Source organism: Aquarana catesbeiana, linkage group LG13 (assembly GCF_042186555.1).
Source record: "Aquarana catesbeiana isolate 2022-GZ linkage group LG13, ASM4218655v1, whole genome shotgun sequence".
In the NCBI taxonomy this organism is placed as follows: domain Eukaryota; kingdom Metazoa; phylum Chordata; class Amphibia; order Anura; family Ranidae; genus Aquarana; species Aquarana catesbeiana.
Window position 1 is genome coordinate 102787596 of NC_133336.1, and position 14009 is coordinate 102801604.

The 14009-nt window shown below is 40.6% G+C and overlaps 2 protein-coding genes across 2 annotated transcripts in view; both read right to left on the reverse strand.

Moving 5' to 3' along the window:
- SCG5 (secretogranin V) overlaps positions 1 to 9779 on the reverse strand; it is a 187448-nt gene extending 177669 nt beyond the window's left edge. The window contains exon 1 of the mRNA XM_073609251.1: positions 9672 to 9779. Within this exon, the coding sequence (XP_073465352.1) occupies positions 9672 to 9764 (93 nt within the window). The 5' untranslated portion in view covers positions 9765 to 9779. The remainder of the gene's footprint in view (positions 1 to 9671) is intronic.
- Positions 9780 to 11742: 1963 nt separating this feature from the next.
- Positions 11743 to 14009, reverse strand: part of ARHGAP11A (Rho GTPase activating protein 11A) — a gene marked incomplete in the record, with an annotated part of 29558 nt that continues 27291 nt past the window's right edge. The window contains 1 exon segment of the mRNA XM_073609250.1: positions 11743 to 13812. Coding sequence (XP_073465351.1) covers positions 12338 to 13812 — 1475 coding nt within the window.

A 14009-nucleotide genomic window follows, 5' to 3' on the forward strand; every position in this document is an offset into this window, starting at 1 on the left:
GGGTCAAGATGTACAAGCTCTGTGACAGGGCCACAGGCTATACATATAGTTTTATGGTTTACGAGGGAAAAGATAGTCACGTAGAGCCGACAAACTGCCCTGACTACAGGAAGCACTGGCAAGATTGTGTGGGACTTGGTGTCACCCTTATTTGGAAAGGGGTACCACTTGTACCTGGACAATTATTACACGAGCGTGCCACTTTTTAGTCACCTTTTTGATCATCAGATTGGAGCATGTGGCACCGTGCGACCTAATCGCCAGGGCTTTCCCCAGCGGCTTGTAGATTCCCATCTTGGGCTGGGGGAGAGAGCCTGCTTGCAGTGTAATTTGCTCGCTATGAAGTGGAGGGATAATAAGAATGTTTTCATTCTTACCTCACTTCATGCAGACACGACGGTCCAAATTACTACGGCGACTGGTGTTGTGGAGAAACCCCTCTGTGTCCACGAATATAACCTTAACATGGGAGGGGTGGACCTCAACGACAAGTTGTTGCCACCGTACCTAGTTGCCCGTAAGGCCAGACGCTGGTACAAAAAAGTGTCTGTTTATTTATTTCAATTGGCTTTGCTGAACGCTCATGTGCTATACAGAGCTTCAGGACGGACTGGATCCTTCCTTAAATTCCAGGAAGAGATAGTCAGAGCCCTTCTGTTTCCAGACGGTGCTCCACCTCAACTTTCCCAACCAAATGCATTAAGCCGGCTGCATGAGAGGCATTTTCTTTATGTCCTCCCGAGTACCCCTACCAAACAAGCCACCCAAAAAAGATGTCATGTCTGCAGCAAGCGCGGATATAGGCATGACACCCGGTATTATTGTCCCTCCTGTCCTGACAATTCTGATCTTTGCATTGGTGAATGTTTTGAACGCTACCATACACTAGTTGAGTATTAGCATAGGGCACAGCACTGCACAGACTAGGACACACTTTTATAGGGTCTCCCAAGATGCCATCGCATTTTGAGAGACCCAAACCTGGTACCAGTTACAAAAGTTAAAGTTACAAAAAAGGTGTAAAAAAAAAAAAACCCCCAAAAAATAAAATAAAAAAATAGTCATCGTTTTATTGTTCTCTCTCTATTGTTCTGCTCTTTTTTACTGTATTCTATTCTGCAATGTTTAATTGTTATTATGTTTTTATCATGTTTGCTTTATAGGTATGCAATTTTTTTATACTTTACAGTTTACTGTTTTATTGTTAGAAGAAACAAAGAGAAAGCGCCTCTTAAGTATAAGTGTTTATTAGAATATAAAAAGCACACATAAGCACTTACATCAGGGTTTGTGGGTAACAGCTTCCAAAGAGAACTACGTCCAGGTATCGTCAAACATCCGTAGTGTGAATGGCTAAGATGTGAACCGGGCGGATGGCCGCGGACCTCTGCACGGAAAAGCCGGCTGCAGTGCGGTAAGGCTGGATGGACACTTCCGCGTTCCAGCACAGCACACGTGGGTGTTGACGTCACTCGGGCAGTTCAGGTTGACGGTGAGGTCCGCGGCCATCCGCCCGGCTCACATCTTAGCCATTTACACTACGGATGTTTGACGATACCTGGACGTAGTTCTCTTTGGAAGCTGTTACCCACAAACCCTGATGTAAAGTGCTTATGTGTGCTTTTTATATTCTAATAAACACTTATACTTAAGAGGCGCTTTCTCTTTGTTTCTTATGACTGTTATGGAGAGCTGACTTCACTCAACAGGAAGCTGCCCTGAGTACTGGGTCCATAGAGATCCCCCTGGCGTCTATATTCATTCCTATCACGGATGATCTATTATCAATAGACTTTTATATCTTCACTATACAGCATTGGACTATTTTGCATTTATTATTTTATATTAATGGACTTGAGCGCTGTTACATAATACAGTTTATTGTTAACCATTTTTTTGTTTTCAGGTACGCCATTCAGCTGCAGAGCAGGTTTATTTAATCTTGACAACAGCGTTTGCTCCCACGATATATAAAGCCGTGACTCCAGCGCTGTCGGAGGTATATATAATTTTAGGCACAGGTTGCGTTAAACGTTTTATTTTTTACTATTTTTTTTGTATTTGCTTTGCAGGTATGGTAAGTCTTACTGTTATACTGTAATGTGACTTTGTTTTATTGTTAACCATCATTTGCTTAGCGGGTACGCCATTCACTTGCAGCGCGGATTTATACATCTGGACAGCAACAGCGTTTGCTCCCACGATACATAAAGCCGTGACTCCAGCACTGTCGGAGGTGATTTCACAACCACAGTTACATACTTCAGCATATATGCCGAAGCGTGGGGGCAGCAGTGGGTGGAGGAGCGATTTGCTCCTACCTTTTGCGGGAGGATTCCCCCATGCTTCGGCATATATAAATGGTGCATGTACGCCGATCATTAAAAGTGGGTGGATGAAGGGAGGTATTCTAATGGTGGACATACCCTCCGATCAATATCTTTTTTTCGTTCAGCCCACAGGCTGCATGAAAAAAAAAAGTTTACAATATATGCCCAACAAGGACCAGCAACGTACTGGTATGTTGCTGGATTTTGAGTGGTTATACCAGAATGATGCCTGCAGGTCTAGGTATCATCTTGGTATCATTCTTTTCCGCCAGCGGGCGGCTTTCATGTAAAAGCAATCCTAGCTGCTAATTAGCCTCTAGACTGCTTTTACAAGCAGAGGGAGGGAATGCCCCCCTCCCCCACCATCTTCCATGTTTTTCTCTGGCTCTCCTGTCCCAACAGGGAACCTGAGAATGCAGCCCGTGAATCAGCCAGCTGACCATAGAGCTGATCAGAGCCCAGAATGGCTCCAAACACCTCTATATGACCTAAGAAACAGGAAGCTACGAGCATTTCATGACTTAGATTTCGCCGGATGTAAACAGCGCCATTGGGAAAGCATTTTATCACACCGATCTTGGTGTGGTCAGATGCTTTGAGGGCAGAGGAGAGTTCTAGGGTCTAATAGACCCCAATTAGACCCTAGTCACTACCTATTGCTATCATAGGGGATATTTACATTCCCTGAGATAACAATGAAAACGATTAATTACAAAAAAAAAAAAAAAAAAAAAAAAAAAAAATTTAAAAAGGAACAGTTTAAAAATAAGATAAAAAAGCAAAAAAATAAGCACCCCTGCTCTCGCGCAAAGGCGAACGCAAGCGTCGGTCTGGCGTCAAATGTAAAAAGCGATTGCACCATGCATGTGAGGTATCATCGCGAAGGTCAGATCGAGGGCAGTAATTTTAGCAGTAGACCTCCTCTGTAAATCTAAAGTGGTAACCTGTAAAGGCTTTTAAAGGTGCATTTAGTTTGTCGCCACTGCACGTTTGTGCGCAATTTTAAAGCATGTCATGTTTGGTATCCATGTACTCGGCCTAAGATCATCTTTTTTATTACATCAAACATTTGGGCAATATAGTGTGTTTTAGTGCATTAAAATTTAAAAAAGTTTGTTTTTCCCCCAAAAAATGCGTTTGAAAAATCGCTGCGCAAATACTGTGAAAAAAAAAAAAAAAAAAAAAAAAAAACACCCACCATTTTAATCTGTAGGGCATTTGCTTTAATATATAATGTTTGGGGGTTTGAAGTAATTTTCTTGCAAAAAAAAATATTTTTTTCATGTAAACAAAAAGTGTCAGAAAGGGCTTTGTCTTCAAGTGGTTAGAAGAGTGGGTGATGTGTGACATAAGCTTCTAAATGTTGTGCATAAAATGCCAGGACAGTTCAAAACCCCCCAAATGACCCCATTTTGGAAAGTAGACACCACAAGCTATTTGCTGAGAGGCATGTCTAGTCCAGGGAATATTTTACATTGTGACACAAGTTGCGGGAAAAAGAAATTATTATTATTTTTTTTTTTTTTTTGCACAAAGTTGTCACTAAATGATATATTGCTCAAACATGCCAATGGGATATATGTGAAATTACACCCCAAAATACATTCTGTTGCTTCTCCTGACTATGGGGATACCACATGTGTGAGACTTTTTGGGAGCCTAGCCGCGTACGGGACCCCGAAAACCAAGCACCGCCTTCAGGCTTTCTAAGGGCGTAAATTTTTTATTTCACTCTTCACTGCCTATCACAGTTTTGGAGGCCAAGGAATGCCCAGGTGGCACCCCCCCCCCCCCAAATGACCCTATTTTGGAAAGTAGACACCCCAAGCTATTTGCTGAGAGGAATAGCGAGTATTTTGCAGACCTCACTTTTTGTCAAAGTTTTTTTTTTTTCGATTTTCAAAATTTTCTTGTCTTTCTTCATTTTCAAAAACAAATGAGAGCTGCAAAATACTCACCATGCCTCTCAGCAAATAGCTTGGGGTGTCTACTTTCCAAAATGGGGTCATTTTGGGGGTGGGGGGGTTGTGCTATCTTGGCATTTTATGGCCTTCTAAACTGTGATAGGTAGTGAGGAGTGAATCAAAAATTTACGCCCTTAGAAATCCTGAAGGCGGTGATTGGTTTTTGGGGCCCCGTATGCAGCTAGGCTCCCAAAAAGTCCCACACATGTGGTATCCCCGTACTCAGGAGAAGCAGCAGAATGTATTTTGGGGTGTAATTCCACATATGCCCATGGCATGTTTGAGCAATATATCATTTAGTGACAACTTTTTGTACATTTTTTGTCATTATTCAATCACTTGGGACAAAAAAATTATTATTCAATGGGCTCAACATGCCTCTCAGCAATTTCCTTGGGGTGTCTACTTTCCAAAATGGGGTTTTGTACTGCCCTGCTATTTTAGCACCTTAAGAAATGACATAGGCAGTCAAACTAAAAGCTGTGTAAATTCCAGAAAATGTACCCTAGTTTGTAGACGCTATAACTTTTGCGCAAACCAATAAATACACGCTTATTGACATTTTTTTTACCAAAGACATGTGGCCGAATACATTTTGGAATAATGTATGACTAAAATTGAGTCTATTGGATTTTTTTTATAACAAAAAGTAGAAAATATTTTTTATTCAAAATTTTTGGTCTTTTTCCGTTTATAGCGCAAAAATATAAAACCGCAGAGGTGATCAAATACCATCAAAAGAAAGCTCTATTTGTGGAAAGAAAAGGACGCAAATTTCGTTTGAGTACAGCACTGCATGACCGCGCAATTAGCAGTTAAAGCGACGCAGTGCCAAAATTGTAAAAAGTGCTCTGGTCAGGAAGGGGGTAAATCCTTCCGGGGCTGAAGTGGTTAAAGGGCCATTTTTTCAGTCATTTTTTCAAAAGACAATTCTTTTTTTTTATTGCATTTTAGTCCAAATATGAGATCTGAGGACTTTTTGACCCCAGATTTCATATTTAAGGAGGACCGGTCATGCTTTTTTTCTATTACAAGGGATGTTTACTAACAGTGAAAGAAATAAAATCAAGTAAAATAAATTAAAAAAAAAAAAAAAAAAAAAAAATTCTTTTTAAAAGCGCCCCATCCCTACGAGCTTGCGCACAGAAGCGAACGCATAAGTGAGCAGCGTCCCCATATCAAAACGGTAGTCAAACCACACGTGAGGTATCGCCGCAATCGTTAGAGCGAGAGCAATAATTCTAGCCCCAGACCTCTTCTGTAACTCAAAACATGCAACCTGTAGAATTTTTTCTAAATGTCGCCTATAGAGATTTTTAAGGGTAAAAGTTTGACGCCATTCCACAAGCAGGCGCAATTTTGAAGCATGACATGTTGGGTATCAATTTACTTGGCGTAACATTATCTTTCACAATATAAAAAAAATTGTGCCAACTTTACTGTTGTCTTATTTTTTTTATTCAAAAAAGTTAATTTTTTCCAAAAAAAAGTGCGCTTGTAAGACCGCTGCGCAAATATGGTGTGAAAAAAAGTATTGCAATGACCGCCATTTTCTAGGGTGTTAGAAAAAAAAAAAAATATATAATGTTTGGGGGTTTTAAGTAATTTTCTAGCAAAAAAAAACTTTTAAACACCAAAATCTCAAAACGAGGCTAGTCCTTAAGTGGTTAAGAGACCCAGATAGCTGATAACAGATGAGGGTCAGATGACCAGAGATCGCCAAAGTCACTGTAGATGCACATGCAAGAAAAGACTGAAGATTGGAATTGCCTAAATACTACATGGTGCAAAAGATCTTGACATGCTACTTGGGGATAATTTCAGCGTTCAGTCCCACAATGTTAACCCTTCCCATAGTAGAAACTGGCAGAAAGTGGGGAACTTAAAAAAAAAAAAAAAAAAACTCAGTGACCGATGTACTTGAGAGACCCAACTGGCCCACATGAAAAACAAAGTCTTCATATACAGGGCATGCACTTATGCAATGCCACAGTTCTGGACCTGGAAAATGTTCCTGGGCTAACTTTTTACCCCAACAAAGCCTGGAAAATGCTCCAGGGCAGAACCCAGTGCCTGAACGTAACTTGCATGCTATTCCTGCAATGTCCCAGTCCAGCTAGGTCTGGATGTGGCACTCCAAAAGCCAGGCTAAGGGTGGCCAAACCACACCAACACAGGAATGGGGGGGGGGGGGGGGGCGCAGCTCAAAAAGCAATGCAGATAGTCTTGATTGAAGAAAATATAATTCCGCAGAAGATTTTTATTTTATCCTCAGTCCAAAAAACAGACCTACCACCAAAAATGATCATTTTCGACAGCTTTCTAATTGTATTAACCCCCCCCCCAAATGTATAGTAAAATCCCCTTCCACTTTCTTATTGCTCGCCCAGATGAGGATGATGTCTGTATGGCCCTCCTGGGGATACCTACAGCACACATCTCAGCCATTACTTTTTACCATTCACCAAGTCCTGTGATATCTTGCAGGCTAGCAACAAAAACAAAAAGGCATCGTTTGGAGATCTATATGTGCATGTGAGAGTTCTGGCACAATAATTGTGGGGCCAGCTGCATGGTCCAGGCTGGCTCCCCATGATATAAAAAGAAAGACTGTGGTACAAGTACTGTAGCAGGAGAGCAGTGTGAGAAAAGATGACTGGATCTGCTAGGCACACACAGTAAATTTAAAGAGGAAAAAAAAAAAAAGGGGTGGGGGGGGGGGGGGGGGGGGAAGAGAGAAAGAGCGCACCAGTGATAATGGGAAGATAGGATGTGGGAGTGGAAGTTCCTCTTTAAAAACACAACTAAATGTATTGCAATGATCAAATGGCTGCAAAATCAACTTAAAACTAAAAATCACTAAGTATTACAGGATATCTAAAGGTCTTAAAAAAAAAAATAATACATATATTATATAATATAATATATAGATATCTATATCTTACCTCCTCTGTGCAGTTAGTTTTGCACAGAGTGGCCCTGATCCTCCTCTTCTGGGGTCCCTCACCGACACCTCTTCTTCTCGAGTGCCCCGATGGATAGTCGCTCTCCCTCGGGGCACTCAGGCGGTCGTGCTCCCGTGTCCTGCTGCTGCATCCGACACAGACAGCAGGACTCGGCCCCACCCCCCAGCTCCCACATTATTGGATTTTATTGACTGCAGCGGGATCCAGTGGCTGCGCTGCTATCAATCTATCCAAACAGGCCCGGAGACACCGGCTGGAGCTGGTGTGCTTATCCCCGTCGCTGGAAAGACCAGGTTCAGGTGAGAAAAAAGGGGTGCAGTTACATCACAGAAGGTTTTACAACCCTTTTAAATGGAACTGCCGCTAGCTTTTCTTGCTGTAACCATTTATGACAGAGCAAGTCATTTTGGTCACAAAATAATGTAATGTAATCACAGGGAAAAAAAAAAAAAAAAAAAAAAAAAAAAAAAAAAAAAAAAAAAACACACATACACATTAAATTTAGACAAGTACAATTTATCCATCACTAAAAAGAGCCAGCAACAGCATTACACACAGACATTGTTAAGCTGCCCACAATCCTGCAATACTGAGAATTAACAGCTTTAGATTCATCATTTACTAATCATACCATATTAAGCTTTAACATGTATTCCATCTTAAAACAGCCATAAAAAAAATCAGTAGCATGGAAGAACAAAGATTTTAGGGATTGTAGATACAGTTTTGAATAGCCTAGCACTGACATATAAGGGCTTATTCACATTGTTACTTTTTGGCATGGCCCTGGAGAAACACCCTGCAAATGCCAAACCTAAAAATGTGTACTGAGCCTTGTGCTTAGAAGACAGTTACCTGCCTTCTATGGCTTCCCTGACATGGTCCAGCTGCATTAAAGTGGTTGTAAACCTCAGACATGAAATATGAAAAAAAACCAAACAAAACAAAACCATATCTTTCTATGCGTGTACTTGTCTCTCTTCAAAGCTCTGAGTGCCATTTCTCTCTGCTGCCTGTTCCTCTGGCATCAGCATGATTCCGTTCTAACAACTTTTCCGGAAACCAAGAGTTAAAATGGTGATGGGAGAGGGAACTGCTGCACTCAGCTTTTGACCGTTGCCCACAGCTCTGCTTGTTCTCCATACTGTGTGTGTGTGTGTGTGTGGGGGGGGGGGGGGTGTCCCTTCTTTCCAATCAGGGCTCAGAGCTGTCGGCTGTGACTTCAGATCCCCATCCCCTGCTCATAGAGCTAAAGATAAATCATTTTCTTGTGATTTTTCAGAAAGATCTACAGAAGAAATGGCTGCAGATACACAGTTACAACTTATGTAACAGGGATTTGTTTCCTTGTTCAATGTTTATATTGAAAAGAGACGAAAACAAGTTAGAGCATAACAAATAGGAGTGTGTATTAATATGTCATACAATAGAACTACAGACAATTGACATTTTAAGAAAGTGAGATCGCCAAGTTTACTTTGCATACCATGTTCGAAGGAGGTAGGGGGATAGTCTAATATAACCTCGGTATGCTGCCGTTACCTTATAAATGCATAAGAAATAAACAGACGACAGGAGGAGGAAGCAAAGGGAAACTAGTCTAATTGTAATAACTTATATGTCAATACCGAGGTTAAGGGAGACAAGGGTAAAATTATGTATAGTAAATGTGGTCTACTGTAGTCAACATGTCACTATACACCCCCCCCCCCCAAAAAAAAAAAAAAAAAAAAAAAAAAAAAAAAAAAAAAACACAACCAGGGGATAGAAGCTCTAGCTATTATGAGTTAATAAAAATATAGCAGGCGGAGAAAAGTCCAATGTGTCTGTAGTTGGGTGATAAGTAAAAAAGAAGGGTAGTCAGTATGTATAAAAGAGGGAAAAACAAGGGAGAGAAAGGAAGATGGTGGGGGGGGGTGTTGCAGGAGAAACCCCAGAAATCAGCCGGAGAAGTATGGAAAGTGTGCAGATCCTAAGCTTCCCATCAGGGAAGGAGCAAAGATTCATCAAAATTGGCAGGAAGATGATGTTTAACCCACGGACTTCGTAGCATCTCAAACTTAAGTACCATATCTAATAAGATGGCTTCAATTTTGGCGTGTATCATTGCTAGAGTAATTTTATTAACTGCTAAAATGCATAAAGGAGATTTCCAAGCTTTGCTATCTGTTTGGCTGCCGTGGTAGCCTGAAGGAGTAATTAGATTTATCAGCAAATGCTAGTCACTTTACTGGGTACATGTGAGGATTTACAACCACTTTAAGAATAACTGTAAACACAAAGCATCCAGGGCTTTTCTATATCCAATACAGAATCTTAATTAGAAGTACAGCCTAAAATCCCTGCATCTAGACATCCACGATCTAACACTAACCTATCTAGCCCTGTAAAGAAGAAATCAGTATACATACATTTTTTGAAGCCGCTCCGGTCTGGTCTCCAATGGCGAAGCTCTGCAGAAGACACAGCCAACAACGACGTGAATGGGGAGTGACGTGATCCATAGAGTTACTATGGGGCCTTTGTTATTGGCTGCCTCCTCTGCACCCGTCTCCACCGCAAGCCGCAGCTGACAGCTCAGCGTAGGATTGGATCGGCTTCAGAAAAGGCATGTATACTGATTCTTCTTCTCTTCCTTTACAGGGTTAGATGTTAGATCGTGGATATCTGTAGATGCAGGGATTTTAGTGTTGGGGTGCACTTCTACTTTAAAGCCATTATGTTGATCAGTCTGATATTCAAGCCTTGATAGAATACATTTGGGGTTGTACTTAAAGCACAGAAATAAACCTGTGATCTAAAAGGGGAAGGAATGTATAATACATGTTCAGTCATTAAGAAATAAATATGACCATACAAATCACTCACCATAAACTATATTGATCAGTCATCCAACCGCAGTAACCTACTTAAATAGATTTTGTATATTTACAGTTATGTTTAATACCCCGTTTCTGCTTGTAAGCAGTTAGGCAATGTGCCAGTTAGAAATAAAAAACATTTTCAAGTTATAATTAAGACATACATGAAATCTAAGGGGGAAAAAAAAAAAAAAAAAAAAAAAAGAGAAAGCCAGAACCGTAATCCACACAATGTCAAAAACATCAGCTCAAATTCTGTTGAATTACTCAGACCATGTGATAACATTTACAAACCAGGACGTTTTAGTTGTAAATCTGAACTATTCTTAGTCCTATGCATATTCTCTAGTGGAACATTTAAATAAATTCAAGGTTCAAAGATCCTGTTAGATGTTGGGTGCTGCACAATAACTGAACATGAACACAAGAATAATGAATTAGGTCTATTTTTCCTATGGTGCTGGGCTCCAATCTTTTTATCACCATCATTTATTACAGTGTATCTGCATGTTCCAATTTATAGTATACCAAGATGCTTCTGCTTTTCTATCATTAGTGCATGTAAGTGAAATGTGCATAACGTCACACTGCAGCTACACCACACGTCAACCTATAGGGCAAGACATTTAACAAACACTTGCATGTACATTTTCACCGTGCTAATCTTGGTAGGATGGGTTAATGACCACCCACAGGCTTATTGCTATATATTTTTTTAAAAGGGACACAGGTAGATGATTGAGAGCAACTCCTTTTAACATTAAAGCGTATGTAAACCAATGTCATCCTTCTAAACTACTGCCATAGGGGTTATCTATAAGGATATACATGCCTCGTGCATGTATCTTTACCTGTCAAATATCTCCCCTCTGTCTGTTATTAGACCTGAAAAACTGCATATTCTGTGGGTGGGTCTGTTGTCTGGAGCTCGGTGGGTGGAGTCGTGATGTCAGTAGACTCCCCGCCCACCTCTACACTCCTTGTCAATATGCATTTTCTCCTGTGTATTTCTTACACTGAACTTCTGCTATGATCTCCAACATCCAGTGAAAAGACAGGAAAGTAACCACATGACTTCAGCATGCCAAATCATGCTGAGGTGTGGTACATCCAATCCTGGCAGAGCAGCAGAAGAAAGGAGTGGGAGGGAATTAAAAAATAATGCCTGCGTCTTAGGCTAGTGCACGAGATATGTAAATCACCTGTCATTCACAGCAAGCGGGAGGATTTGACAAAGTTTTGCAATGTTTGTCAAGATTTATCTCACTGAACAATAAAAGAGGATTGCTCAGAGCTGGATTAACTCTGTGGCAAGACTGGGCTCAAATGATACGAAATCTTATACTCTACATTATGACATCAGAATTTTTTTTTTTTTTTTTTCGGGTTTACATCCACTTTAAGAGCTCAAATATTAAATAACATTTTAAGAGTATCTAAAATAAGCACTCCCTTACAACAAGTTCATCTACAATGTAACTGTATTAGGAAATATGGTCACAGCTCTTTGCTGTAGCCTGAGCCAGTTAGGTGAGCTGGTGTTCCAGGTTGCTGTAGTTGAATAGCTTGGCATACTGGCACTCATCGCGACTGACGTTACCGAATACAAAACTGCCAAGACTTACTACAGCACCATTTAATAAAAGGCACTTAAAAATTGTTAACATATTTACAGTTAAATACATTTAATAAAATACTGTTATAGAGAACGCCTCCCAAATGGCAGATTCAAGCTGCACTACCCGTGTACACAGTAAAAAGTAAAAAAAATAAAAAAAATAAACAGAAGGAGTTGCTGAGTGCAAGTTTCCACTTTAGATTTCAGATCTTCTGCAAAAAAGGAAGAGGGTCCAGTCACGCAATAACTATGTCCCATAAGAAGACAAAACATCCACAGCAGGATTTGCTTGAAGGAAACAGCAGGTTTCATTGCTGTTCCACTGTGAGGAATGCTCCATTAAAACCAACACTCTAAAAACTAGCTTTAAGAAAAATAAAATAAAAATAACCAATTTCTATTCCAAACATGTGCAAGGTGCTTTTGGAAGAGATGTAAAAAATACACCATAGTTCAGGTGCATTGGCTCGCATGTTGCCATACATGTAAACAGAATCCACTTTTCCAGCAGTAAAGATTAAAGGCAAAGCCAACAAAGCTAAGTCGATACAAGAAACACAGCTTTATAAGTCTAAAGGCTTACTAGCTGGCAAAAATGTTACTTTCCAATTGGGTTCTTTGGCGATCCTCTATAACGGTTATGCTGTCTATTAGACAGGATGCGCACAGCATTATTTGGACCATTCAATGAAAGATCAGATTTTGTACATGTAGATCTGGTGATATCTTGGTTTGTTAGGTCTTCCAATACAGACTTTACTTGGTTTACAGAAGAGGGCACTGAGGTTGGTGCATTTAAAAATGTCTGCTTGGAAACCCTGGAACTGACTCCTTGAAAGGAAACTGTAGATAAATACTCACAGGAGGTGGTGCTCTCCTTACTACCTACAGAGAAATGTCTGTGGCTTGAATGAGTTAAGGAAAGCTCTGATGAAAGAGATCCATCACAACTGACTGATTTCACCATAGGTGTGCTAGCTATCCTTTCTGATCTCCGCAAGTTGTCCACATCCCGCTTAAACTCTGAAAGTGAATTTATACGTCTAACAGACTGACGTACAGGAGTACGCTGCAATTTAATAGGGGACTTTAACCTTTGGACACTGCTGTCATTTAGGCACAGTCTATTGAAGTGCAGTATGTGATCAGACACCCTGCTGCTTTTGCGAACTGGTGCAGGTACTGAGTGAATATCCTGAGAAACTTGTGAACAATTCTCTTTGTTAGGGATTGGAATTGATAAATTATTTTCTGATTTTAACAGCCCCACAACTTTTTGAGGAACTGAAGAGTCTGACTTTATCGAGGAGTCGGAGTTGCCACCTCTGGATTCAAACACATCCATGCCACATTTCAGTTTGTGTTGTGAAACTTCTGTCAAGCCTGTAGCATCAGCATCGCTGTCCTCCACAATTTTTAATAAGATCTGTGGTGAATCCTGATGTGCATTAACTTCCAAGTTTTCAACCGGTGCCTCTAGAGAAGTTAAATGCTTTTCAACAACCTTTTGTTCTTTATAGTTTGTTTTTGATGAAGTCTCATTGGCAACACCATCACAGTCCTTGTTTGACCTGAACAGAGTGTCATACTCAGTTTGTGGCTCAGAAGTGCAGGTCTTTTGTTCAATGTCAACTACTGATCCAATAACCAAAGTTTCAGACTCTGTCTGCGATTCTGAAATAAATGCTGCTGGTTCTTGTGCTGAAGACTTGCTACATCCAACAAATGCACTCAGATCACTTCCTGATTCCAGAAATGCTTGTGTAATCCTGCGTACCGTGTCCTGTGCTTGACAGTCCTCATCCACACACAGGGAATCTTCTCTATGGTTGTTCTCTTTGCTGTAGTAGTCAGTGACAGATTTAATTTCTTTGGGTATGGCAGGGGGTTTCCCAGTTACAAGAACAGGCTCAGAATAGCAGTTTCCAGCATACAGATATCCTGATAAAGGTGTTCCATCATCACAAACCTCACTTAACGGAGGAGGTTCTGTCCAGGACATGCGATGGCTTAAATCATCAGACTTTCTGGGTGTTAGTAAGTATTCTTCAGATTTGCTTATGTTCTTTGAACCTATAGAAAAAAAAAAAAAAAGTTAATACATTGAGAGAAAAACTACAATTTTGTTAACCACTTTCTACCTGGCCTATAACAGAAGGACGGCTGGGCGGTGGTTCTGTTATCCTGACTGGGCGTCATTTGATGTCCAGCAGGATAACAGGCGCCGCGCATTGCGGCGACTGGTGGTGCGGTGTGTCAGTCTGACATAC